The 26,933-nt window shown below is 47.0% G+C and overlaps 1 protein-coding gene across 5 annotated transcripts in view; it reads right to left on the bottom strand.

The window, feature by feature from the left end:
• The window catches only part of KCNH6 (potassium voltage-gated channel subfamily H member 6), a 410,680-nt gene that overhangs the window by 83,116 nt on the left and 300,631 nt on the right, over positions 1-26,933 (bottom strand). For 4 of the 5 annotated variants that reach the window (XM_075350271.1, XM_075350274.1, XM_075350275.1 and 1 more), the window contains exons 3-4: positions 15,676-15,834; positions 14,928-15,139 (exon numbers count right to left, since the gene is read on the bottom strand). In XM_075350271.1, coding sequence (XP_075206386.1) covers positions 14,928-15,139; positions 15,676-15,834 — 371 coding nt within the window. The remainder of the gene's footprint in view (positions 1-14,927; positions 15,140-15,675; positions 15,835-26,933) is intronic. The other variant, XM_075350273.1, reaches the window with a different exon arrangement.

The raw sequence follows: 26,933 nt of genomic DNA on the forward strand, positions 1-26,933 counted from the left end.
CCTGGGGTGGGCGAGTCATACGAGCTATGGGCTGGCTAATTTACATTGTGTCAAAGTGTCATATCCTGAGTGTTGTCCCATGAAAAGATATAATAAAATATTTACAAAAATGTGAGGGGTGTATTTACTTTTGTGTTATACTGTATGGTCGTATATGTGCATGTCTGTGTTTGTGTGCATGTCTGTGTACTGTATGTGTACATGTCTGCGTATTGAGTGTCTGCATGTCTGTTTAATGTATGTATGTGTGCCGCCCCCGTGCCAGCAGCCGGCGCTGCTCGGATCCGGGGCCTACGGTATGGCTCGAGGGGTTCCCCCCATTCAAAATACATGTTCCAAATTATTATGCACAACCTTTTTATTTTTATTTTGAAAAACAAAATGGTCAATTGTGAAATTATAAGCATTATCAGCTTATTACAAAATGAAATCAAACAGTTTTCAAGTCAAAACTTAATTCTAGGTGATGTTACATTTGCACATAGGACCCCTTGTTTGAAAGAAGCTTCTGAACTCTCTCATCGTTTGAATTTGTCAGTTTTTGGATGGTTTGTGCTTCAATTGTTTTGCATGTGGACAGACTATCCTCCCAGAGCTGTTGTTTAGATGTGAACTGCCTCCCGCCATCATAGACACTCCTTTTGATGATGCTCCAGAGGTTCTCAATGGGGTTGAGGTCAGGGGAAGATGGTAGTCACACCATATGTTTGTCCTCTTTTATGCCCATAGCAGCCAGAGATGCAGATGTGTTATTTGCAGCATGAGATGGTGCATTATCATGCATAAAAATGATCTTGCTACGGAATGCACGGTTCTTCCTCCTGAACCATGGTAGGAAGTGCTGTTTTAGAAACTCCACATTGATTATGGAGTTCATCTTTACCCCTTCAGGGATCCTAAAGGGGCCAACAATCTCTCCCCCCATGATTCCAGCCCAAAACATTACTCCACCTCCTCCTTGTTGACTCCTTAGCCGTGTTTTCATGGGGTGTCCATCAACCAGCCATCCTCTACTCCATCCATCTGGACCATCGAGCGTTGCACGGCACTCATCGGTGAACAAAACAGTTTGGAAGTCAGTCTTCATGTATCGTTTGGCCCACTGGAGCCGTTTCTGCTTGTGTGCAGTGGATAGAGGTGGTCGACAGGATGGCTTACGCACAGCTGCAAACCTCTGAAGGACCCCTGCATCTTGTTGTTCGAGGGACGTTGGAGGCATCAGCAGCTTCAAAAACTTGTCTGCTGCTATGACAAGGCATTTTAGCAGCTGCTCTTTTAACCTGACGCAATTGCCTGTTGGAAAGGATCCTCAATTTCTCCTTATCAGCATGCACACGTGTGTGCTGTGAATCAGCTACATACTTCTTGATTGTGCAATGATCACAATGAAGTGTCTTGGCAATGTTGATTGTAGTCATGCCTTGACCTAAATACTCCACAATTTGTTGCTTCTCAGCAGCCGACCCATCCTTTTTCTTTCCCATTTTGGCAAAAAATGTAGGCTGCTTAATAATGTGGAACAGCCTTCTTAAGTAGTCTTGCCTTTATTTGGACACACCTTCCAAACTAATTTGCACAGGTATCTGCAATTGCTTTCAGTGAGTTTAAATGACAAACAAAAAATTTCTGACCTCACTCATAAACTCTTTTTGCATAATAATTTGGAACACAGTGTATTTACAAGACCCAAAAGTTTTTGGGTTGGCTTTCCAGTCCAAAGCCACGGTCCATGAACTGTAAATGGAATTTCAACTGTAAACAGTCCCAATGAAAACTTGCATAACTGGGGTAGCCGGGATTTCGCTACCACTGCTGCATGTGGCCGTATGGCTCACTTGGCCCCCGGGGCTCAGTATTCTGGGACCAGCTGCAATGCATCCCGGAGCTTTGAACTTCCATCGGGAATGGAGATGGTATAGCAGGTGATGCCGCTGCTCCAGGGAGCGGTGCCGGCCGGCACTCTCCCATCACATAGGAAACAGGCTCCAGCTCCAGGTAGGTCAACGAGGTCGAGATGGTCTGGGTACCTTTCTCCCAACGTGACACCGTACGGGTAGCTTGGCTCTCACGGGCCCACACCACGGCCACCATTCTCTGGACCTCCGCTTTCCACTCCAGCACCTGTTGCAGTGACTGAGACCTCAACTGGACACAGAATCTCGCCACCTCCCGCTCCAGCCAGGCAGCGGTTCCCATCGGTAAGCAATCTGATTCGTGTTCCTCCGCGGGGATCACCACTACGCCTCGGGGCGCCGCCGCTCCAGCGGTCGGCGCGGCTCCAGCATCAGGTTTAGGAGCAGACATCTTCCCGCTTCTCCCCCTCGGTCTTTTGCAAGCACTCCTTCATGCGGCTTGTTAGTTTCGTTTTACGGCCTCGAGGTTTACCTTCCGGCCGTGTTCCCAGGGGGCAGGGCTTCAGCTTTGCGCCCTTTCTTGGGGGAGAAGACGCTGGGCTGTAGTTTTTCACGCCCAAAAATGGCATAAAAAATGGTGACTTCTGAAAATTTCTCAACGGATCACCGCTGACTGTCCAATTCAAGGCGCACTTCCACCAGGTAGGTGGATGGGTTTGTATGCTGTTCGTGACGCCAGGTTTCGGGGTGTGCCGCCCCAGTGCCAGCAGCCGGCGCTGCTCGTATCTGGTGCCTACAGTACGGCTCAAGGGGTTCCCCGGACCCGGGAGTCCCGCGGTCACTCCGAATATAAGGGGGACGTATTTGTACGGGATTTATTGTAGAATGTCTGTGACGCCACCCACTGTGTGCGGTGAAGTAGGACACCACTGCTGCTGTTGTGGGATACCCGGGGGAGATGTAATGGCAGCCGGATGTTAACCCCATTGTGGGTAGGGATGGTTGCCCCGGGGTCCAGTGTCTCTGTGCAGGGTATGGCGACGGCAGGGCCTTGCGCGCCCAGATGAACCAGGGGATAGTTGGTTACTCACAATTGAATGAATCACACGAGTCTTTTGGTAAACCAAGGTTCTGGTGGCCAGCCGCTGCGGCCGGTTATACTCTGGTCCCCCACCCGGGCTGGTGGTCGCTATCCTTTCCTCTGCACTGTTTTTGTGTATTGTGGGCTGCCTCGTTTGGAACTCAGGAGTCCGCTCAGGGCTTGCTGTGTGCCTAAGGAGCCGTGCCCTCTGACGCTGACCCGTGGGATCTATGGGCCTTGGCGGTTGTCCTATCCCTCTCTGTGGGTGGTTGTCTGCTTTTGGGACTTTGGCAGGGACAGGACCTGTAATCCTGCCCTCAATCGGTTAATTAGCTAGGCCGCTGGTTTCGGTCCTGACTTCAAGTCCGAGTACCCCCTCTGTGCACAGTTTCCGGTCGGGTCTCCAGTGTCGGTACCGGTGGGCTCCAACCCTTCTCCGGTCCACCTCGGATCTGCCGAGCCATCTTCCCGTCTCCTGCTGACAGAGACCACTGTCTGCCACCTAGCCAAGGTACCAGGGCTCCGACCCTGGCACCGTTCAACTTGAACTTCCTCTGCTGGAGCTACATCTAGCTCCAGCCCACACTCCTCTCTACTTGAACTACAAACTTCTCTGCTTGTTTTCCCGCCCCGGGCTGTCTAGACCCCTAGGTGGAAATTCCCTAACTGCCTGGTCCCGCCCACTGATGTGCCTGTCTTGCCCTAAGGGAGGGTGACTAGGGTTTCAGGTTGGCTGTGTGTAACCTAGGTGAGGGAAGGTGTTATGCGGGGGCCTATGTGAGACTACCTGGTTTTGCCAGGGCGTAACATATGTATGGCACCCCTGAGGCTTTAGTCGCCACAGGGCACTGCGCCTCACTTAAGGTGCAATATTCATCTCGGGTAAAGAGGAGTCCAGTGCCGATACTACAATACACAACACATACAGCTCCCCTTCACCTGGGACCAGGTTAGGGTAGGGTCTTTGGGTCGGTCACCAGAACATATGGGACCTTCCACCCACTAGCCAACGGATTCTGGGAGGGAGGGGCAGCATCCGTGGAAAGGAAGGAGCAAGCAAGACTCAGGAAGTAGAGTCTGCACCAGGCAGATGTACGGACCGGTGGAACCTGTGAGATGTAGGAGTTATACAGTCGCTGAGGGGAGAGCTTTTCGGCTTCCTTGGGAACCAACACAGATGGGGTGTGGAGCCCTAGGTTTGGGGGAACTTTATGTCCTTCTAACAAATCCGTCGGGTGAGGGGATTGCACGTCCCTTCGCCCATCTTAGTGCCCTGGGCACAGAAGCAGATAGAGCCAGGGGTTGTGACCACGATCCAGTCCATCAAGGACTCACGCTAGCTGCTATACGGGACGGGAACGTAACCCAGGATGAGAGTCTCTGTAAGGCTATATGCAATGGGGATTCATCTACACAGCTCAAGAGGGAAGGGCTCACAGTCCACAAAACCGGTTCTGGCCACCAAATTATCCAGGATTGACTGAGGCTTATCATGGTGGAAACCGGCACTCCGCGGGTGACAATATTACAGTGAGTAATGAACTTGAACTGCAATTCCTGGTGTCGTCCCCATCCTTGCCATCGCTGTTGCCACGTGCTCCGGCGCCATCAGCTACTACTACCACCATCATCCTCCCTGGGGCCTAGCTCTATCTGTGGGGAGCTGCAACATCCAAGCTGCGTTACCATCCGCCCCAGAAGAGAGACCTTCCGCAGCGGTGGCTTCCCTTATAGCCACATACCACAGGTGGCATCACGAGACAACTACTCCCTTCATCCCACAACCCCTCCATACTCTTTAGTGACACGGGGTCACGGAATTGAGCCAGGCCGCCGTGACAAGCCCTAACATAACCGGCCCAGTGACGAGTGGTGAACCCAGGGACCCGGTGGGCGCATCAATTCTCACGTGATGAACAGGATTTCGTGCCCGCGACAGCGAGTAGTGTGCGCCTTAAAGACTGTGCAAAGATAAGTTTTTTTTCCCTGAAAACAACGGTCGCCATTGGCCTTGCGGCGAGGGAAAATAAGGGGTGTGCCATCATGGGAGGAACCAGAAGGCACGCAAACGAAGCCTGCTGCTATAGACAGGCGAATGGTCCAGATAAGTCCTCTGAGGAGATGAATATGTCAATGGAGGAAAAGGACCAGGTTGTCCCATCTGCCATGACTCCAGCGCTTGAAGTGCTGGTCTCGGTGCCTTGCACCTTGGAAGCATGGTCTCCGCGGTACCCAGGGGACTTGCCACTGTTGCACGTCTCTGGGGAAGGGCTGTGCACACTGTTCCAAGCGTACCCCGTGGCTGAGGCCATCACCATGTCGCCCATGGCTTATCCGGGCCCCTGGGGAGCCCAGTGTTGGAAATTCCGGTACCTGGAGCATGGTGATGGGAAGCGGAGCAAGGTACTGATGATCCAACCCTTACGGGAGAGTGCACCGGGGTGTTGCTCAAGGGACACATCGGACTGGGGACTAGCTCCCGACGTTGCGAGCAACACCAAGGCAGTACCCTGTGATAAGGGAACCCAGACCTGGGGTAGTATCTGTGGGAAAAGGCAGAAGCGCAAAGAACCTGTGTGGTTGCAGGTGAAATCCTAAATCATGTGACCAGGGGACCCAGATGGTCCTGCCTATGGATTACTTGTGACCTCGGAGGGCCGCAGAGCGGGACACAAAGGGGTAAAAATGCAGTGATAAAGGTCATGTACATAGTTCAATAATATTTGCACCATGTTTGTGTTATTGAATGATGTTGTGTTATATGACAACCGGACCACTGGACCAGGGGTGGCCGGAACTTGATTTGTAAATAGTTGCACCTGTTGTGCTCTCTACCAGAATTGGGACAACCATAGGACCCAAAACCTGTCGTGCGAGCACAAGCAATGAAGTGTGGTTGGTAATGCTCTGCTGCACGCCCAGAACCTGCGTTGGGGGTTGCAGGTCCCTCAGGTCTTGTTGGAGTGTATATAATGCATACTATTTTGCACTTGATGGGAGCGGTGCACCGGTCTTGGCATCATGGACTCCGTCGATTAATGTATGTAATGCTTTAAGAAAAGGTTTCATTAAGACAACAGTTTTCCAATGACATGCTATTTCCCCAAGTTTTATTATTATGTGAAGTATTGCTGTGACTTTTATAGGCTCTGTGTGAAAAGTTTCCAAAGTTTTTTTTTTTACTAGGGTTATCATGTTTGCAACGTTTGAAGTGATGCTGCCTCCCATAAAGGAAAGAATGTTAAGTGTTTTGCGCATAACCAAAATATTGCAGTATACCATTGTAAGTTTTCTTGCATCCCATGGACGTGCTGGGATTTGCTATGGGGGTATGTGGCGCCCCTGAGGCTTCAGTCGCCACAGGGTACTGCAGCTCACTTAAGGTGCAGTATTCATCCCGGGTAAGGAGGAGTCCAGTGCTGGTATCACAATACATTCAGTAAGCTCCCCTTCACCCGGGACCAGGTTAGGGTAGGGTCTTTGGGTCGGTCACCAGAACATATGGGACTTTCCACCCACTAGCCAACGGATTCTGGGACGGAGGAGCAGCATCCGGGGAAGGGAAGAAGCAAGCAAGACTCAGAAAATAGAGTCTGCACCAGGCAGACGTACGGACCGGTGGAACCTGTGAAACATAGGAGGAGTTATACGGTTGCTGAGGGGAGAGCTTTATGGCTTCTTTGGGACTGGCGCAGATGGGGTGCAGAGCCCTAGGTTAGGGGGAACTTTATGTCCGTCTAACAAATCCGTCGGGTGAGGGGATTGCATGTCCCTTCTCCCACCTTAGTGCCCGGGGCACAGCAGCAGATAGAACCAGGAGTTGTGACCACAATCAAGCCCATCAAGTTCTCGCGCTGCCTGCTATACGGGATGGGAACTTAACCCAGGACAGGAGTCTCTATAAGGCTATATACAACGGGGATTCATCTACACAGCGTAAGAGGGAGGGGCTCACAGTCCACAAAACCGGTTCTGGCCACCGAATTATCCAGGATTGACTGAGGCCCATCATGGTGGAAACAGCACTCCGCTGGTGACAATATTACAGTGGGTAAAGAACTTGAACTGCAAGTACCACCATCATCCTTCCTGGGGCCTAGCTCTACCTGTGGAGAGCTGCAACATCCGAGCTGAGTTACCATCCACCCCAGAAGAGAGCGACTTTCTGCAGCGGCGGCTACCATTATAGCCGCATACCACAGGTGGCGTCACAAGACAACTACTCCCTTCATCCCCTAACCCCTCCATCCTCTTTAGTGACACCGACGAGGTCACGGAACCAGGCCAGGCCGCCGTGACAAGCCCAAACATCCCCAGCCCGGTGACGAGTGGTGAACCCAGGGACCACGTGGGCGCGTCATATGCATGTCTGTGTACTGTGTGTATATCTGCGAATTGTGTGTGTCATGTCTGTGTATATATGTGTGCATGTCTGTGTACTGTATTTCTGCATGTCTATGTACTATATGTGTACATGTCTGCGTATTGCATGTATACTCCTCTGCGTACTTTATGTGTGCATGTCTGCGTATGTGTCTGTGAACCTGGAATTCCATGTATTTTTGTAAGATGCGTGTATGTAATAGTGCATTGTGGTGTGTAACAATATTAATTTGTTTGGGGCACATTTACTACATTCCATTTGTTTTTTCAAGTTAAGGAACAGAAAAGTGAAATTAACCTATTTGTGCACATTGACATAAATATGTCACCATAGGGATGTGCTTGTATGAGGCATGTTCAGACGCTGAGCCCGCTCCAGACTGTGCAGATGTCAGATGTGATACATAGATTGCATCTACTTCTAACAGCAGGGATCAGAGCCCACCTTGATTGCTGCTGTTTTAAGTATTTAAATGTCCTTGTCAATCACTGGCAGTGGCATTTAGATACCATGTTTTTCCAAAAATAAGCCCTCCCCCAAAAATAAGCCCTAGCCGCGGTTCAATAATGGAGTGTCCGTGCAGCTAAAAAAGTTAGAGATACTGCAGTACACTTCATTATAGAAAGCGGGCACCGTGCAATCACACTCCACAGACGCCGAGCGGGAGGCCCTGCAGTGATCACACACCCACACACATCAGATCTCACACACACACATCGGATCACACACACATCGCATCACACACATATCACATCCAGCGACACCGATTTCTTCTGGCTGGCAGAATCCTGGGAGGCAATGCAGTGGAGCACAAGAATGCTTGCTCACAGGACCTGCGGGCTGGACACGTGACTTCCTCCCATCATTCCCTGCGGCCAGAAGTATTCTGTAACACTGGATGTACTGTGTGTGTGTATGTGTGTGTGTGTGTGTGTGCTGTGTGTGGTGTGTGTGTGTGTGTGTCAGTTAGCCAGAAGCATGGGAGGACGGCGTGCAGCACCCACCGGAGATCACAGGGAGGACCTGGGAGCCATGCAGAAATCCAGGTCTGGTAAGTATGTGTCTCCTGGAAAGTGGGGTGTCTGCTTTTTTGGGGGGATAAACTTACCCCCAGCCATGTTTCACCAAAAATAAGACCTCCTCCAAAAATAAGCCCTAGTGCTTTTTTGGTGGGTAAAAAAAGTATAAGACAGTGGTTTATTTTTGGAAAAACACGGTAGTACGATGGCTGTTATATGCACTCACCAGGTCCCTTCAGTCCCCTGTGACGCAGTTGCAGCCAGTCTTCTTATGGGTTGCCTTGTGCTGCTGCACTGATGGACATTGCATGATGCCTGATCTGAGGATGGACTCCTTGGAAGATGTCACAACGTGTCGGGACATTATTACTGTAACGCACATACTGGCGTCCCTGATCTCTCCTGCCCCCTCCTCCAGCATGGACGCTGGCTCTCACCTTCCTGGCCGTCCTGTGGAGGCTGCCTAGTTCCCAGCCCTTAGGGTGCACACATGGACATGCCATCTTTTACAGCATTTTTTGGTGCAGTTTGTTGCCCAAATCTGCATGTCTTTCCTTCTCCCAGAAAAGCGAATGAGAAATGCTGTGTTTAAGTTGCTCTTGTTTTGGCCTGCAGTTTTGGGTTGACAAAAAAAAACAAACAACTGCTAAATGTCAATTCTTTGTGTGTTTTTGTCCAGCGTTTTTTTTAGCCATTCCAGTCATTAATTTCACTAAAAAAGCATGGAAAAAATAGCACCAAAAAGCATGTGTTTTTTGTTGCATTTTCTGCCAGAAGGTGCAGTTTTGTTGTTAGCAAATAAACTGCAGCGTGTGGACATAGCCTTATACTTTTCCTCTGATTGTTCCACTCCTGGTTTTGTCTTACAAATATTGATGTAAAAACCTCACCAAATACTCAACGTGCGCACGTGTCCTAAGATGCTGCGTTTCTGTTGCAGCAAAAATACACAACATAAAAAATTATCCAAAACTCAGCCTAAGGCCTGTTTCACACGTCAGTGAAAAACACAGACGTTTTTCACTGACGTGTTAAAAACGCATAAGCCCCTCCGCTGTTTCTCACCTCTCTGCAGCTACTTCCGGGTCAGCTCTGGCTTCATACATGAATATGTATGCCATAATGAGCCGTCCAGGAATCTGCAGAGAGCAGAGGCCAAACTCAGCATCGCTGGAGAAGGTGAGTTGAAAATGCTTTTTATTTTCAATGTACGTGATTTTTCTGGTACGTGTTTCATGATCACACCATAGTGTGGTCCATGGGACATCAGTGATGCCAGAAAAAAATTGATGTCTCCGTGCGGCAATCACAGACACGCGTGTACGCGGCACGGAGACACGGTCAGTGAAAAATTACTGATGTGTGAGCAGACCCATTGATTTTAATGGGTCTGCGTATGTCAGTGATTCTGGTACGTATAAAAATTAGGAAAAACTGTGGAGGAAAGAAGCGCAAAATAGGGTCTTATCTGGTAGACAAGAGGATAAATGTGAGGAGGCAGGTACTCACCTGTTTCAGTTGTGACAGGCACAACTCCTCTGCTTAGGTTATGCTGTTCTTCCTTGTTTTGTTTTTGTCCTGATGAAGAGGGCGGCTATGCCTTCGAAACGCGTTGACCCGTGCAAATAAAGGAAAGGATTTCATCACACCTCCTGGATTTGTGGTTTTTAGCGCAGCATCAAACCCGTTTTTTCCTCATCTAACTTGTTGTATAAAAATTAGCACATACATACCAGAATCACTGACGTGTGAAAGAGGCCTAAAGCAGATGTTGTGCATGTGGCATAAAATCAAGCAGGTTGGCAATATTTGTGGCACTGTTGTGACAATTTGTCAGTTGAGACCATGTTAACTTTCATCTGTTGCAATGTAACAGTTGTCTTTGCCATAATTCTCTATGTAGCCTAAATCTGAATACTTATGTATTAGTAGCTGCTTTTTTATTTATCTAGTAAAACAGAAAAAAAAACTTGTATAAACTAGGCATTGCTGTAAATGTACCGAGCTGCAGAATAAACCACTATACTCTACCCCACTATGCTGAACCCTTTCGGTTAACCCTTCGTAAATGCAAATATACCTTTGGCTGCTTAGTTTGGTTGGACATAATTGTTTTTCTTTGAAGATTTGCTGCTCGTAAATGAAGCTTTACAAAGCCCAATTCACATGTTTCAGAAAAGAAATCAGTAATGATTTGTTAGCTTGCCATGCAAGCCATCGATCAGATATTTATGGAACATTCTAGAGTACACTATAAATGTCATTGTTACCATATATATTTAATACTAGGGCTATGTTCCCTGCTCAGTGTAAAATTAAGATCACTTTTATACATTTATTGCTAGGAATTATAATTAAAAAATAAAGTTTGGATAATATTTTTCATATTTGTACTTGCAAGCGCTGATTGAAATAATCTTCTACAGTGACCAAGAATAACCACTGGGTGGAGCCTTTGTGCTGTGGAACAATGTACACCAAGGAAAATCGCGAGGATCGTCAAAGACCTCTGCAGGGGTAAGTCCTGTCCCTAATGTTATGTGCCAGGATATTCGAAGATCTCTGAAATGCCACTAAATAGTGGAGAAATTTAAAGTCTTCCTGTGATCACATAATGGATAATTAGAACATGATTAATGTAAATACTTAACACCACCATCAAGCCAGCGGTCCTAACCAGTCTCAATATATATTAGAATGATGATTTTTTATTATATGTTGGCATCCTAGGCATGCCTTAGGCCCATGTTGGCATCTTAGGCATGTCTTAGGCCCATGTTGGCATCTTAAGCATGTCTTAGGCCCTGTTCAGACCACATTTTTGCCCTAGGTTTAACAAATATGTCAGGAAATCGCCTGATATAGATGTCCCAAGGTCTTTATTGCCAGATTGAGGCCTAAGACTGGAATATGTTAGTAACTGTAACTAAAAAATAGAGTATAGATTATCATAGTAAACAACGCAATTCCATACTGGAAAGTCCAGCTTAAAAATGCATACATAAAAAGAATCTTTTTTCTAACATGGAAGTATATGGGTGACGGATGTATGGCGTCCTTCACAGGTATTAGCTTTTCATGTCATTGGCCTTCATACATATGCCATTATAATCTATAGGAGACAAATGCATTATAAAGTTTCCTGGGTGGAAGTTCACACTGAGTTTTATTATTTTTTTTTAGAGTGGATTCTCTCCAAAATCCTCCACAAAAAACTGTTTCAAAATATCATGGAGAACCCTTCCAATTCATTTTAATGAATTTAACACGTTGCTGTTCATATAAGTTTTTGGAAAAAAAAAATTCTGAAGAGGTTTTTGAAAAGAATACTGAAGAAAACCCTCTCTAAACTAAGCATTATCCATTCAAGGGGCTTCAAAGAAAGATGCAGGAAAAAAAAAGTCTTCAAAACCTATTCAGGAAACATTTCCAGAAAAGAAAAAAAATCTTGTCAAAGAAGAAATGTATGAACAAAACGGTGTCTGCTACAAAAACTCAGGCTGAAAATAACTTAAAGTTTTAAAAGGTGTCCAGATGTTGCTATACCCACTATCTGCCAGGACTGAGCAAAATGGTGCGTGACCTGAAGGGAAGTCCAGCAAGGGAAACAGTTCAATATTTTTTAGTACCACACTTTTGGTAGGAGGTAAAGTCTAAGGCCAGAATCACACTTGCTAGTGCCTTGCGTGTAACTCGCGCGAGTCTCTCATGGTAGAACCCGGATTGGCCGCACACTCCCCTGACAGGAGTGGGTCGGTTGCATGTATCTCTATGCAGCTCAGACGCTCCTGTATGCATAGTGTGCGGCCATGCCGGGTTCTACCATGAGAGACTCGCGCGAGTTACACGCGAGGCACTAGCAAGTGTGATTCTGGCCTTAGGGTTCGGTTCCACTTGCGTTTTGCACTGACAAGTGCAATCTGATAAAACATCGGATTGCATTCGCACCAGTGGTGCAGTGGGGCAGTGTTCATCTGCGATTGATTTCTCATGCCATAGTGGCATGCGGAATGAATCGCAGCATGCTGCGTTTGGCAGCGACTTTCGGCTCACGCACTCCTATACAAGTCTATGGGAGCGTGTGAAACATGGCACTGCACTTGCATGTAATCCGACTGCAGTGCGATATATGCAGAGACAGGCGGCGGAGAAGATGGGGAGAAAGTACTACCTCCCTCTTCTCCGCAGCTGTGATGTGATCGCAAGATCGCATCACAGTAGCATGACCCTCGACTGACACCCACAGCAGAGGATCATTAGTATATCACTTCCAATGCTCTCACATCAGAAGCTATACGCTAGTGGAAACGAGGCCTTTGACTGAGTTTGGAATTTCCGTGTACGGACTGTGATGCACAGACTGGCTGTGGGTATCCTAACCAGAACTTAACAATATTTTAAGAATATATGAGGTGGGCAAGTTTGGGTCAGGAGACCTGCAGCCAGTCCATGCATTACGGTCCATACATAGACCAGGTTACAGGGTTGTCTGTGTTGCGGGGTTGTCTGAATTCAGGCTCTCAGTGTTAGAGCTCTTTTCTACTTGCGTACCGCTTCTGATGCGGGAGCATTGGAAGTGAGATGCTAATGATCCTCTGCTACGTGCATCAGCCGAAGGTCATGCGACTGTGATGCGATCTTGAGATCGCATCACATCGCATCACAGCTACGGAGAAGATGGAGGGAGCACTTTCTCCCATCTCCTGTGTTGTCTGTCTCTTTGTGCACCGCATTGCAGTGGCATAACATGTGAGTGCAGTGCGATTTTACACGCACGTGAGCCGAGACTCGCATGCTGCGATTGCACCGAGGGCCCGATTCGTGTGGAGAAAAAACAGGACAGAGGAAACTGCCTCATTGATTAACACTGGTGTGAGTGCAATCTGATTTTTTATTGGATCGCACTCGCACCAGGAAATTGCGAGTGGAAAAGAGCCCTTGAAAGAACTATGGTTTAGTACTTAAATGAATTTTCTATGCTTCTCTCTTTCTCACCTTTCTCGCTGCACTTATGCTGGTGACACTTTCTTCCTGTGTGGCGCTCTCAGACTTTAAGTCGAACTGGCTTCTATGTGGGCGTTAGGCTATGTGCCTACGTTGCGTTTTTACCTGTGTTTCCGCAGCGTTTTCAACTGCAGCGTTTTCATGCCAAAATGCATGCATTTTGATTTCCAAGCAAAGTCTATGAGAAATAAGGATTTCTTGTGCGCACTTTGCTGTTCAAAATGCTGGTTTTAATTTGCATATTTTTGGGCAAAAACTCAGCGTTTAAAGAAGGAGCATGTCAATTGTTTTTGCCATTTGAGCTGCGTTTTGATAACATTAGAGTCAATGAGAAGATGCAAAACGCATCTACATCAAAATCCTAGCGTTTTACATGCTTTTTATCTGCAGAAAACATGCGTTCTTGACAATTTAATTGCCTGCGTTTTTGACATTATATTAAAGGCATGATATGTCCCTTTACACACACACATAGTCCGACAATTAAAATTAAGAAAAACATTAATTTAACGTTATTTTATACATAAATATTAACAAACATTTATCATTTTAATAAAATAAGCTATTTTATTTATGATTATAATCTTGATATTTGTTATCATTTTTTTTCCATTCTTTCATAGTGTTTGAATGTACACCAAAAAATTCTATGCAAGTCAATATGTATGATACAAATAACAACATCTTTATTAAACATAAAAATACATGTTAAAATGGATAAGCCCAGGAGGACGGATGGAATAAGGGGATAACACCAGGCACTTGTTATTAGTACTGATGGACACCATATTAGCAAGAGGTATTCATATAGTTCTGTATCTAAAGTAAAGCTGTATCCACATTCCCACTCTATAATAAATAAATCAAATATGGTATACAGTTATAATAACAGGGGAATGTATCTACAAAATCGCCAGACAGGTACAAATCATTATATAATGTTTTGTACCTGTCTGGCGATTTTGTAGATACATTCATAGTGTCCATTAGTACTAATAACAAGTGCCTGGTGTTATCCCCTTATTCCATCCGTCCTCCTGGGCTTATCCATTTTAACGTATTTTTATGTTTAATAAAGATGTTATTTGTATCATACATATTGGCTTGCATACAATTTTTTGGTGTGTATTCAGTTTTTGTGCTTTAGGCCATCCATATGTGTATTGTGGCTTTTGGTGTAAATAGTGTTTGAATGTTAAAACTTTATTTAGCAGTGTATTTGTCATCAAAACGCATCTGACTTCAAGAAATGAAAAAGCATGTAAAACTCGGTAAAACGCGGCCAAAATGTGGTAAAAACGCAAGCGTATTTAGAGCGTTTTTGTGGTCAAAAGCATCTTTGGCAAATACCATTTCTGCTAAAGGGTGACCTTAAAAATCATATTTCTGTCATTTTTACTGCAGCATAAATGGCATAAAAACTAATTTAAAATAAACTATGGTGAAATTGTATGTTATTTTAGCATTTCTTCCCACTTGGACTTTATTCTTATTTTTCAGTAAATTTTTTGGCACAAAAAATGGTGTCATTCAAAACTACAACTTGAAAAAAAATAGTCATGAATTAATAGAAAACGCAGTCTTACCTGTGTTACCTTCTCTGTTACATTTTGCGTCCTCTCAAAGGCATTGCTGGGGGCAACAATTTCAATCTCTGTAGTGGAAGCAGACCGGTGCTTTTCGAGGTTGAATTCCACGAAGTTGAGGGTAAACTGGGGTATCTGACCGATGGTTCTGTACCTCATGAGGTCTGCGTCTGCGGAGGAAGTCAAGAATCTTGGCTTCATTTTTGACCTCTCTTTTAAAAAATAGAGAAGAGAATTAAATATAGAACAGATGATCTTAAAGGACCCGCTGTATTTCTCCAGTCTCATGTATCGAGATCAAACCTTTAAAAGGAGTTTTCCTCTATATTATCATTGGTGAGATCTCTTTAGGTAATAAACACCAGATCAGTGTCAAATGGCATAATTTTCGAGTGCCTTCTTGGCTAATTGAAGAGTGCATGACAGAGCATAGTCTGATGAGAGATCGCTTTATAGAGGTTGTCCACTGTTTAAAACACCTGCCCCCATGTGATTCAATTTGTCTCTCCATTGTTTTCTTCTTCCAATTGACTTTCCATGTAATCTTCCCCACTTCTGGGGTCTGAATACACATGAATGTCACTGGAAGAAAACAGGATAGATAGACATGTTTCACGAGTGGCAGATGTCGGCTTAGAAGCATATAATGTGGGGGCAGGTAGTAGACAAACCCTAAGGCGCAAGAAATTAGTCCGGGCAAACGTTTCACCCAACCAGGGTGCCATAACTCTGAACACATAATGCTCACCTGAATTGAAGGCAGCTCGTGTCAACCTCTGATGAAGAGTCTTGTTAGCTTTTCTTGCCAGCAGCAGCGCCAGGTCCTCAAAATTTAAGATGAACATGATGACTTCTCCTTCCTCGTTCTTTACAGGGACAACATCAACCAGGCACCGAAGGCAGGAACCTGTGGAAGATAGATAAGAGCCATGTGTCCATACCTCTTGGCAATAATCATGTATTCCTACAAGATGCCACTCTTTGTCTGGGCTACTCTGCTCTAGCCTAGAGTGTGGGTATTCTAGAGGAAGAGCACCCTATATTGTCCTTATGCCCTTAATAAACACAAGAATATGTTCTTTTTCACCAAACAAAGCAGCTGTCACACACAACATATCCACAGTCATGAATGGCAAATCTGCTTTGTTCTGCAGTAATATCATACAGTGACAATTTTACCCAGACAATACCAAAAGCCTAAATGAAAAAGATGTGGACTATGCAACTGTGGCGCCCTGGACTAGCCAGGTCTTCACAGGTACTGCAACACACACCCCCACCCCGAGACAGGCACATCAGCCAGACACAAAATCCTTGTTGCCTCACTCCAGGGGCTGATGTCCACACCAGGTGGTGTGGAGCCAGGCGGTTGGCCCCACCCACTGAGGAGTTCACAGTCCTGGAGGCGGGAAAAGGAAGAGAGTTGCGTTAGGGAAGGGCAAGTGAGAGGAGTGAAGTAGTGGTGAAGGAGTAAACTGACCGTATCCGGGTGCGTGGCCCGGGCACTAAGAGCAAGGTTGGCAGATGGTGGTGGCCGTCTGCAGGAGAGGCGAATCAACGTGGAACCGTAGGACCGGGGTCGGGCGGTGGCCCGCCGGTACCAAACCGGGGAGCGAAGTGAAGCCAGCACACACAGGCAGGGCCTGCGGACCCCGACCAGGCTTGGAGTCGCCGTTAAGAGGTCAAATCCGTCAGTGACCGGAACCCCAGGGGTTTCCTAACAGCCAAGACCCGATAGAAGGCAACCGTCTGACCAGTAGAAGGAAATACAGCTACCGCCACAGCTAGAGTTCTAAGGGCCAGAGCCTGCGGGCAAAAGGGCTCCTCCGGCACATATATACGCTGGGGCGCGGGTTACCGGTGGGAAGCCATCGGGACCGAACATACACAAAGGTGCAGGGAAAGGCAGCCACCACCAACCGTCCGGGAGAAGCCATAGCAGCCGGCTGCGGGACCCGTCCATCCAGCCGTTTGGTTTACCAGAGACTTTGCGTACATTTGTGGCTGAGTGAGTACAACCGTGCCATCCGGCACCGCGCTGCGCAGTCCAGGCGACCCTGCACCTTGCCAATTCTGCCTCCCCGTCACCTCACCGGGCCCTGGGACCACCAACCCCTTCCCACGGAGGGGGAAAACGACATCCCAGCTGCTCCCTACCATCGCTCCCGGGATCCCCGTCACCAGCAGCGGTGGTGCCCAACCTCACCACAACCCGTGGGTGGCGTCACGGACCAAATCCCCAAACCAAACTATCCCCTTTCACTCACGGGCGAGGAGCGCCACTCGAGTCCCCGGATCCGGGCCCACCGCTCGAGCCACCGAGCAGCAGCAGCGCCGGACCCGAGCGCTGGCGAGCGCAGCACCCCGCCGCCCGCGACACAACCCAACTCAAATTGGTAGTTTTTTGGGGGGACCTGGCAGTAATGCCTAAGGGTCACAATTTTGGATTTAAAATGCTAGTAAGGCTGGTTTCACACTACGTTTATTTAACATGCGTCAGGAACGTTTTTTTGCTGCAAAAGCGGATCCTGCTTTTACAGCAAAAAACGCATGCAAACGCATCTGTTATTTTGCAGGATCTTGTCACTGGATGTTTAGGGGCGGGCATTGGAGTCAAGTGATCGGGAGTGAGGGGAACTAGACTGGGAGCCGGCTTCTGACAGCTGCAGACGCTGGTAACCAAGGTAAACATCGGGCTTGGATACCCGATATTTATCTTGGTTACGAGTGTCTGCAGCTGCTAGGAGCAGGGCTGTCTGCACACGTAACCAACGTAAACATCGGGTAACTAAGATAAGTGGTTACCCGATATTTACCTTGGTTACGAGTGTCCGCAGCTCTCAGGTGGGAGAGAGAGGGAGGAGAGGAAGGGGGAGAGACAGAGATAGAGAGAGAGAGGGAGAGGGAGGGAGGAGGAGAGAGAGACAGATCACGCGAGACTGGTTCTGGGCATGCTCAGTAGAGCAAGCAGGATCCTGTCTATCAGCAAGCCAGCGTTCACCTGCGTTTGCATGCTGTTTAGTCAGGATCCAGCGATTTGCAGTAATTGGACGCAGCTCAAAAACGCTACAAGTAGCGTTTTTGAAAGATGTTAAAAAACTGCAAGTCGCTGGATCCTCACTATAACGCACGCAAACGCAGGTGAACGCATGTTAAAGCGAGTCCATTGCAAATGCATTGAAGTGAAAACGCATTTGCACTGGATCCGTTTTTCCGCTAAAAAAACGTTATGGACGGATGTTAAATAAACGTAGTGTGAAACCAGCCTAAATATGTAATATATGCCCTCCTCTTTTGTTCCTGTGGATGTTCAGACTACAACCCCAGTAAAAGCTGTAATAGTGGCTATTTGGTCAGTATTTGGGTCTAGGTATTAAAACGTTTGTCCACTATTTTATTATTGATGAACTATCTATAGAATAGGTAATCAATGTCTTATTGGCCATAGTCTGGCATCCGGCACCCCCACTGATCAGCTGTTCTCAGTACCGACACAGCAGCATCCAGCTTTAGAGGCTCAGTTTCAGAGATGCCCCGTCTTCTGATAGTGGCTGGGTACTGCATATCTAGCCCCTATTGATTTGAATAGGAGGCGGAGGTGCAGTACCCAGCCATGGCCATTATAAAAAGATGGGGCATCTCCAAAACTGAGCAGCTGTTGCCGCCACTGGCATACAGAACATCTGATCAGTGTGGGTGCCGCTGTTGGACCCCGGCCGATCAGACATTGATGACCTATCCTATGTATAGGCCATCAATGGTAACATAGTGGGCAACCCCTTTAATTCACACTATGGACTGCAACATGATCAATTACTGAAATACAGTAGCAGTATGTTTTCTAGAAAAGAAATAAGAGGCAAATCCACAGCAACCAAGCAAGAAACACTTTATCTTCCCAGTACTCCTACACTGGACAGCAAAGTCTGGCTGGTTGCTGTGTACGTGTTACGTCACCACTGGAGTCCGCTCCAGTGACTTCTGCTCCGATCGCCAGGCGACGCTGTGTTCCTGCCGTGGATGGTGCTGGTGATGGGAATGGAGTCGATGCCAGCGGCACCGGTGGGTGCAGGCTCCGATCATCCACTGGGCTGGGTTATCTTGGGATCTGCAGTACCACTGGCTGACTGTGGGTGGCGTGTGTCTTCCAGCTGAAGTTGCCAGCATTCAGCTAGAGCCAATGGGAAGACACTACACCCTTCTTAGTTCCCCTCCTGTCTGCTGACCTCTGCCAGAGATAGTTCTGATTTCCTGGCTCCTGGTCTGCCCTATTCTGTTTAGTGATTCCTGTCTGCTGACTTCTGCATGTTTTCTGACTACCCTTCTGCCTGCTGTTTTTGAACCTCGCTGCCCGATCCGGATTTGACCTCTGCTACGTTTTCTGATTACATCCTTGCCTGCCGATTCTGTCCCTGTTCTGCTATTCCTGGTTTGACCCTGCCTGACGACTACTCTCATCGGACTGTAGCCTTCCACAGGTAGTGATCTCCAGGGCCCTGTGTAATTCCAAATCCCTGTATAGGGGTTAAAGGGTTTCAGGGTTCTGGGGGTCCTGCTTGGTGAGTGGCTTCCCTCTAGCCTGTCCATTACATCCCATCTGAGTCTGTTGATCCAGGCAGGCGTTACAGTATGTCTTGTAGTAAAGTGTTCTGATTTTCCGTGTACACATTTCCATTGGATATATTTCCACTAAATGCTTCATGTTCCACAGAAAAATGTAGTAAATAGTTCTGCAGCCAGGCATATACAATGTATCTAATGGTAATGATATGAAATGTAGTATTTCTCTACTCAAATCATTAATTAAACCAGCTCTAACATGCACTTTACACACGTCTATGTTTCAGCGCAGTTGATTTAATTAATGGTTTGGTAAGTGGCAGGAATTGCTGGAAGGCACTGCCCATGGTCCATAATTGCTGGCCTGAAAAGTATCAATTATATCACACAGCAAGTGTGGATGGCTTTGGGAGCTGACTGGTAATCAAAGGGATTTTTTTCCTTTTAGCGCTGGCTATATCTGTATCAGTTTTGCCTTGATGTCTGATTAAATTATTTTACTTACATTTTTACAAAAAGTTACAAATGAAACTGCAGTATAAGAGCACAAGAACTCAGCCGGAAGGGGTTGTATGAGATTAGAAAGAAATTACCCGTATCAGCCTTTTTATTTATTTTTTATACCCCCCTCAGAAACAGAACCACTTATTCTTGCTGGCTGTGTTTGACGCTGCAGCCTTTTTAAAGGGAATCTGTCAGCAGGTTTTTGCTCCCCATCTGAGAGCAGCATAATGTAGAGACAGAGACCCTGATTCCAGCGATGTGTCACTTATTGAGCTGTTTGCTGTCATTTTGATAAATCAATGTTTTCTCTGCTGCAGATCTAGCAGTTATACAGAGCTCATGAATATGCTGGACTACCGGGCACTACACCAAGTAGTCCTCTAATGATAATCTACTACTGATTAAGCAGTGATTTTATCAAAACTACACTAAGCAGCCCAATAAGTGACACATCGCTGGAATCAGGATCTCTGCCCCTACTTTATGCTGCTCTCAGATTAGGTGGCAAAATTCTGGTGACAGATTCCCTTTAAGTGAATATTGGCATAATGGATTGTTCAAACGTATTATATGTATGTGTGCTGCGCTGTCCATGATAAAATCGGATAACACGAGGACAGTACAAGGACCAATATAATTCAGTAGGTTTGTTCAGGTAAAAGTTTTTTAACACAGATTGTGAAAGTGAAAACAAAAATTGCAACTTGCACTATTCCATTCTGTATTTCGGATGAGATTTACCCATTAAAAAAAATGAATCCCATCAGGATCTTGTTCCATAGGTAAATACGTTGCTCTGAACTATCCCATTGACATGGATAGACCGCAGTGTTGTCTGTGTGCAGTCCACACAACCAGTAAATGGAACGGTGAAACCAAACAGCACTATGATGCATCCATTGTCTGTATGTTTTTAGCATGGACCCATTCACTTGAATGGGTGCTTTCGAGCAAATCAAGTAATAAAAAAGGACGTGAACAGCTCCACAGACTATATAAAAAACAGATAAAACAAATACGAAAAAAAATTGTGAAAGGGGCCTATGTAGCAGCTTTACTTAAAAAAAATGTGTAATCCAAAGAAAACAGAGGTGGGGAAATGCGCGGATGTGGCTGGCTACCACAAGTCAATAGAAAAAAGGAAAGGTCCAGCACCAAAATTTTCCATAAAATCTTTTTGGTCTTCTTTATTGAGAAATCACATACATGATAAAATCAAATATGTCCCCTAATGTGAACCTAATAAGGCCCCCGCCTTACGCGTTTCGGAGATGACTCCTTACTCATAAGCATTTAACATGTTTATGATTTCTCAATAAAGAGGACAAAAAATTTGTATGGAAAATTTTGGTGCTGGACCTTTCCTTTTTTCTATTTACTTAAAAAATACCTCCTTTAAATTGTGTAATGTCCACACTCAGCTAATACCATCTTACCAATTATCACAGTGAGCCACAGTGTCATTCTGCTGCCAATTAATCTACCAATATTATAGGTAAACTCTGAGGTGTATTACCCCATTTTGATCTCTCCAGCAGCCCACCTCCCATGATGCTAATGATTATGCAATAAGTGTATGGAATATTATTGGTGGTAAATAGGTGGTCCTGTGAATTACAAGTCATCATTCTAATGGTCTTGTGATTAATGTATGTTTTTTCTTTAACCGCAGAGATAAATCCCTTCACTTATCAATCATTATACTGAGGTTCCTTGCCCAAAACACCAGTCTTCTATGTGTTAAAGGGGTTGTCCATCTTATCTCAATTTTAACAAACGCGTCGGAGACATGATTTTGTAGCACTTACTAATACATGAATATTACAAGTTCTTCTCCTTCCACACAGGCGGTACAGCTCTCCTGTTTGCAACATGGCTGCTTGCGGAGGAGCGTGTGACCAACCAGACCTACCCATCAGCCTCCTCCAATTGAAATGCATATTATCTTTTTGAAGTGTTATTCAATTGGAGTAGACTAATGGACACGACCGGTCCATCACCAGCCATTTTGTGGACAGGAGAATTGAGCAGTTTTTAAGAAAGGATGAGAACCTATAATAGATATATATTAGTAAGTGTCACCAAATAATGTCTCCAACACATTTGTCAAAATAAACTGGCCAAGTCCTTGAAGCATTTGTACAGTTCCAATAGGGCCTTTGCTAGTCACTAGAGATAGGACAATTGATGTGTAGGACCCCCAGATGCCACGTCAACATTCCTAGTTTGCTGGATGAGAGGCCTTTGAAAAGCTTCTAACCTGATGGCATCCGCGGCTGCTCTCTTGACTTTTCGGACTGGTGTGATGTTTTCATTGCAGTGTGACACACATTGTATCACACCAGCCCGGCTAATCAAAATTCCCTGTTATGGTGATCGGTGCAGATCCTAGTGGACAGTAACGATTAGCAAGTTTTCACTTATCCTGGAGATAGATGGAAAACATTGGACTCCACTCAGATGACCACTTTCTGAGGATCAGCACAATGATGAAGATGGAGAAATTTTTATCTCCATCTTCTCCTTATCTGAGACAATCAGATCACACTATGCTGATGTAACGCCCCTGCAACTGGGTCGTTACAGGGTACTAAATGTTACCCCATTTTTTCCCGGGCAGGAGGAGTGAAGTCCACACATCATACTGGCAGGAAGGAGTTAATAGCTTTTGCAGCATGTAGTTTTTAGCCTCATGACTCATCCTGTCTCCTTAAAGGGAACCTGTCAGCAGAAATTTTGCCCTAAACCTAAAAGTTTCCCCTTCTGCAGCTCCTGGGCTGCATTCTAGCAAGGTTCCTATAGTTATTCTGCTCCCTTTTAGATCAAAATAAATAGTTTATAAAGTGGTACCTTTCAGTTTGAAAATCTTGTTAATGGTACACGGGGGCGGGCTGTCTGTTGTCCGTTACTGTCCCTCCTGCTGCTTTAGGCCGCCCCCCAACGCTCATTTACATACCTCAGGATGCCGCCCAGTGCGTCCGATGTCTCGCGCATGCGCCGTGCCACTGTAGCGGGACTGTGCACAGTGGGACCACTAGTGACGTTGCGCAAGCACGAGATTATGGGCGGCGTTGTGATTTTCATCATAACCATGGACTGACTTTGGGACTTTCCTTTTATTGAAACCCGCCGGGGTCACGGAAGCCGGGTCGGGCCACTCAGAGCCTGACCCCGAATACCATCGGCCCGGTGACCGTGCGAACCCTGCAAGCCCCGGCGCTGGCGTTTCACTGACACTCTGATTAAACTGTAATCACAGAGTCATTTGCATAATTGATCCGATTCTCTCTCGGGTTAGGGGTGCTTCACACATAGCGAGATCGCTACCGAAATCGCTGCTACGGCACGGTTTTGGTGACGCAACAGTGACCTCATTAGCGATCTCGCTGTGTGTGACACTGAGCAGCGATCTGGCCCCTGCTGCGAGATCGCTGCTCGTTACACACAGCCCTGGTTCGTTTTATTCAAAGGCTGACAGATCGCTGTGTGTGACAGCGAGAGAGCGACGAAATGAAGCGAGCAGGGAGCAGGAGCCGGCATCTGGCAGCCTGCGGTAAGCTGTAACCAGGGTAAACATCGGGTAACCAAGGTGGTTACCCGATATTTATCTTAGTTACCAGCCTCCACAGCTTTCACGCTGCCTGTGCTGCCGGCTCCGGCTCTCTGCACATGTAGCTGCAGTACACATCGGGTTAATTAACCCGATGTGTACTGTAGCTAGGAGAGCAAGGAGCCAGCGCTAAGCAGTGTGCGCGGCTCCCTGCTCTCTGCACATGTAGCTGCAGTACACATCGGGTTAATTAACCCGATGTGTACTGTAGCTAGGAGAGCAAGGAGCCAGCGCTAAGCAGTGTGCGCGGCTCCCTGCTCTCGCGGTTATGATCGCTGCTTCGGCTGCTGTGTTTGACAGCTAAGCAGCGATCATAACAGCGACTTACAAGGTCGCTGTTACGTCACAGAAAATGGTGACATAACAGCGACCTCGTTGTCGCTATCGCTTAGTGTGAACCAGCCCTTAGAGAACCTACTGTTGTGTGCACGAACCCCAATAACATGTTTTGACTCTACAACACATTGTAATATTCCCCTTTTTTATCTTGGCATGTTTGTTCCACACATGTACTTTTCCTTCAGTAAAATAATATTTTCTGACATTGCTTCAAATCATCCCACAGCTAATTTCAGATTGTGCCTCATTGTTCTAACTTTACAAACGCATTAATCTGGCCAGAGTTGAAAAAATTCTCTCTCTTCTGGAGGCTTCTCACTAAGGACCCTGTCAGAACGTCAAACATTCAGTTTAAGATCAATAATCTCTTCCTAACTGACCAAAGCCTTTTCAAATCTATCATTGTTACCAGACGTTTCACTACAAACAGGATGTATTCAATGGTGAATTGATCCTTAAGGAGTTGCTGTCAGTCTAACCAGGCTTGATCAAACAGATGATCTGTGCAGCAACTTTCACAGGTCTCTCATGAGGCTTTGATCAAGATTCATGAAGGCTAACCACAAGACTGAGGTTTCTAAATGAAGTAAAGCTCTATTGTTGTCTACATATGGTCGTTTGGATATGGAAGATGTCACACTTTTATCTCAACAGGTGCTGTTCTTAGCTGATATTTCACCATCTATCAGACACTTTATAAAAAAATGTGATCCTAAGAACTCAAAATAGTCCTGACTGTGTTCTTCTCAATCCTGAATCAGAGGAAAAGAGGATGCTGCAAATATATCAAGGGGTTGTCCACAATCGGTGCTACTGTGATGCCCCTGGACTAGTCAGGTCATCACAGGGTACTGCACGCTCTTTATCTCCCAGTGCAGGACTCAACCCCCCATGGTTTTAGGTTCCCAACTTGCAGTACTGCCTCCATCAGCATCCACAAATCCCAATCACACTTCGCACCACCCCCTGTCAGGCACACCAGTGGGCTGCTAAACTGGAATAGGGCCGCCCACCTAGGGGTCAGGCTGGGAGGTGGGAGGTGACAAGTCAGTGAAGTGGTAGCCCTCGAGGAGTGAGGAGCTCGAGGAAGCTAGGAGTTGAAGCTCCCAGGGGAGAAGTAGATTGGGTTGCAGATGGTGGTCTGGACCTGGAGGAGTCAGAAACCCGGTCGCGGGATATTGGGACTGGGTGCCTGGCTGAGTCTAGAAGGATGGTCGGCAGCTGAGCAAGCTCCTTTACTACCCATAGTGGGGAGCGGGGCGCGGACAGCTCCAAGCTTACGGGCCACAACGAACACTAAAATTCTGTGCACGGAGGCAGGATCCGGACCATGAGGCAGTGCTGCAGGGGACAGGACCCGGACGAGCTCCCCCAGAAGGGCAGCGGCACCCAGAGACTTGGTTTACTACGTTGTCAGCGTCTGCTTTCCTTCTGAGTGAGTACCTGATCAGCCCCTGCTACCAGCAAGCCTGCGCTCCCCTTGCCATCCGACCCACCATCCAGAGTCCTGGGGCCTTCCCCTACCCATAGAGGGTAACGTCATCTGGCTGCCCCACTCCATCACCCTGGGTACTCCCAACGGCAGCGGCGGTACTCCCTATTACCGCACACCACGGGTGGCATCACAAACTATCTAATTCCCCTGTAAATAACCCCCCATCACATTTTAGAGTGACCCTGGGCCCCCGGGTCTGGAGACCCTCAAGCCACGAGTAGCGACACCCGGATCCGAGCGGTTCGACCGCTGCTGGGGCGGTACACCTCATATCCTTTTTATTTATGTTGTTTACTTATGTATAGCACTAACATATTCCACAACGCTTTACAGACATCTGATGGTCCCCATTGGGCCTTACAATCTAAATTCCCTATCAGTATGTATCTGGAGCGTGGGAGGAAACCAGATGGGGAGAACATACAAACTCCTTGCAGATGTTGTCCTTGGTGGGATCTGAGCCCAGGGCTCCAGTGCTGCAAAGGAACAGTGCTAACATGGGACATAGAGCTGACAGTGGAGGAGGGAAGCCTGTGCAGGAGGTCAGTATAGTTTTTTTTCCCTATGTAACACCCTGGGGCTAGTAGTAAGGTTTTTTTTTTCAGAAGTGAACAACGGTCATTACAGCCTAAATGCTATCATAAAGTGGAAATAATAGCACCCTAAGGCTATGTGTGCACTAGGCCGTTTTACCCGCGGATTTACCCGCGGTTTTGCTGCGGAAATTTCTTGAGAAATGTTTGAAATCTTTCTGCAGACATTTCCCAGCAAAACCTATGGGAAAAAAAAATAGCTGTGCGCACGCTGCGTTTTTTTCTCAAGAAAATTCTTTGTGAAGATTTTCTTGAGAAAGTTTCTTGAAAAAATGAGCATGTCACTTCTTTTCCGCAGGTACCTGCGGAATACCCCCGGCATTTCACTCCATTCACTGTAATGTAATCGCGAAATACCGGGGGTATACCGCAGGTAGCAAATGATGTGCGGTATACCCCCGGTATAACCGCGGTTTACCTGCGGTAATGTTCATCGCTGCCTGCGGTTTTGCAGGAAGTGATGTCATTATGCCAGGAAGAGGAACCGGAGCAGAGTAAACACAGACGTCACACTCCCTGGACGCCGCACAGAAGCGCTTCCGTGTGACGTCCAGGTGCCCGTGCAGTCTGTGTCCTGCTCCAGCCCCGCGGCTGCCCGCCCTGCAGGCTCAGTGTCTGCCTGCAGTGTCAGTGTCTGCCCGCAGTATCAGCTGCTTCTCACGCTGCAGCGCAGGCAGACACTGACACACAGCAGTGTGTGCAGCCGCGGGGATGCTGAGCGCTGCTGTCAGGAGGTGAGATGAGATCATTACCTGCTGTGATGATCTCCTGCCTCCTGACGTCACCGCGGTCACTGCTGTCTATGCCTGTCTCGCGAGCGGCCCGAGACTGTCACTAGCGGTGACGTCACGGGCTCTCGCGATACTGCTGACAACGCGGTGGGCATAGAAGTCAGTGACAGCGCT

Source organism: Anomaloglossus baeobatrachus, chromosome 5 (assembly GCF_048569485.1).
Source record: "Anomaloglossus baeobatrachus isolate aAnoBae1 chromosome 5, aAnoBae1.hap1, whole genome shotgun sequence".
NCBI classification, from domain to species: domain Eukaryota; kingdom Metazoa; phylum Chordata; class Amphibia; order Anura; family Aromobatidae; genus Anomaloglossus; species Anomaloglossus baeobatrachus.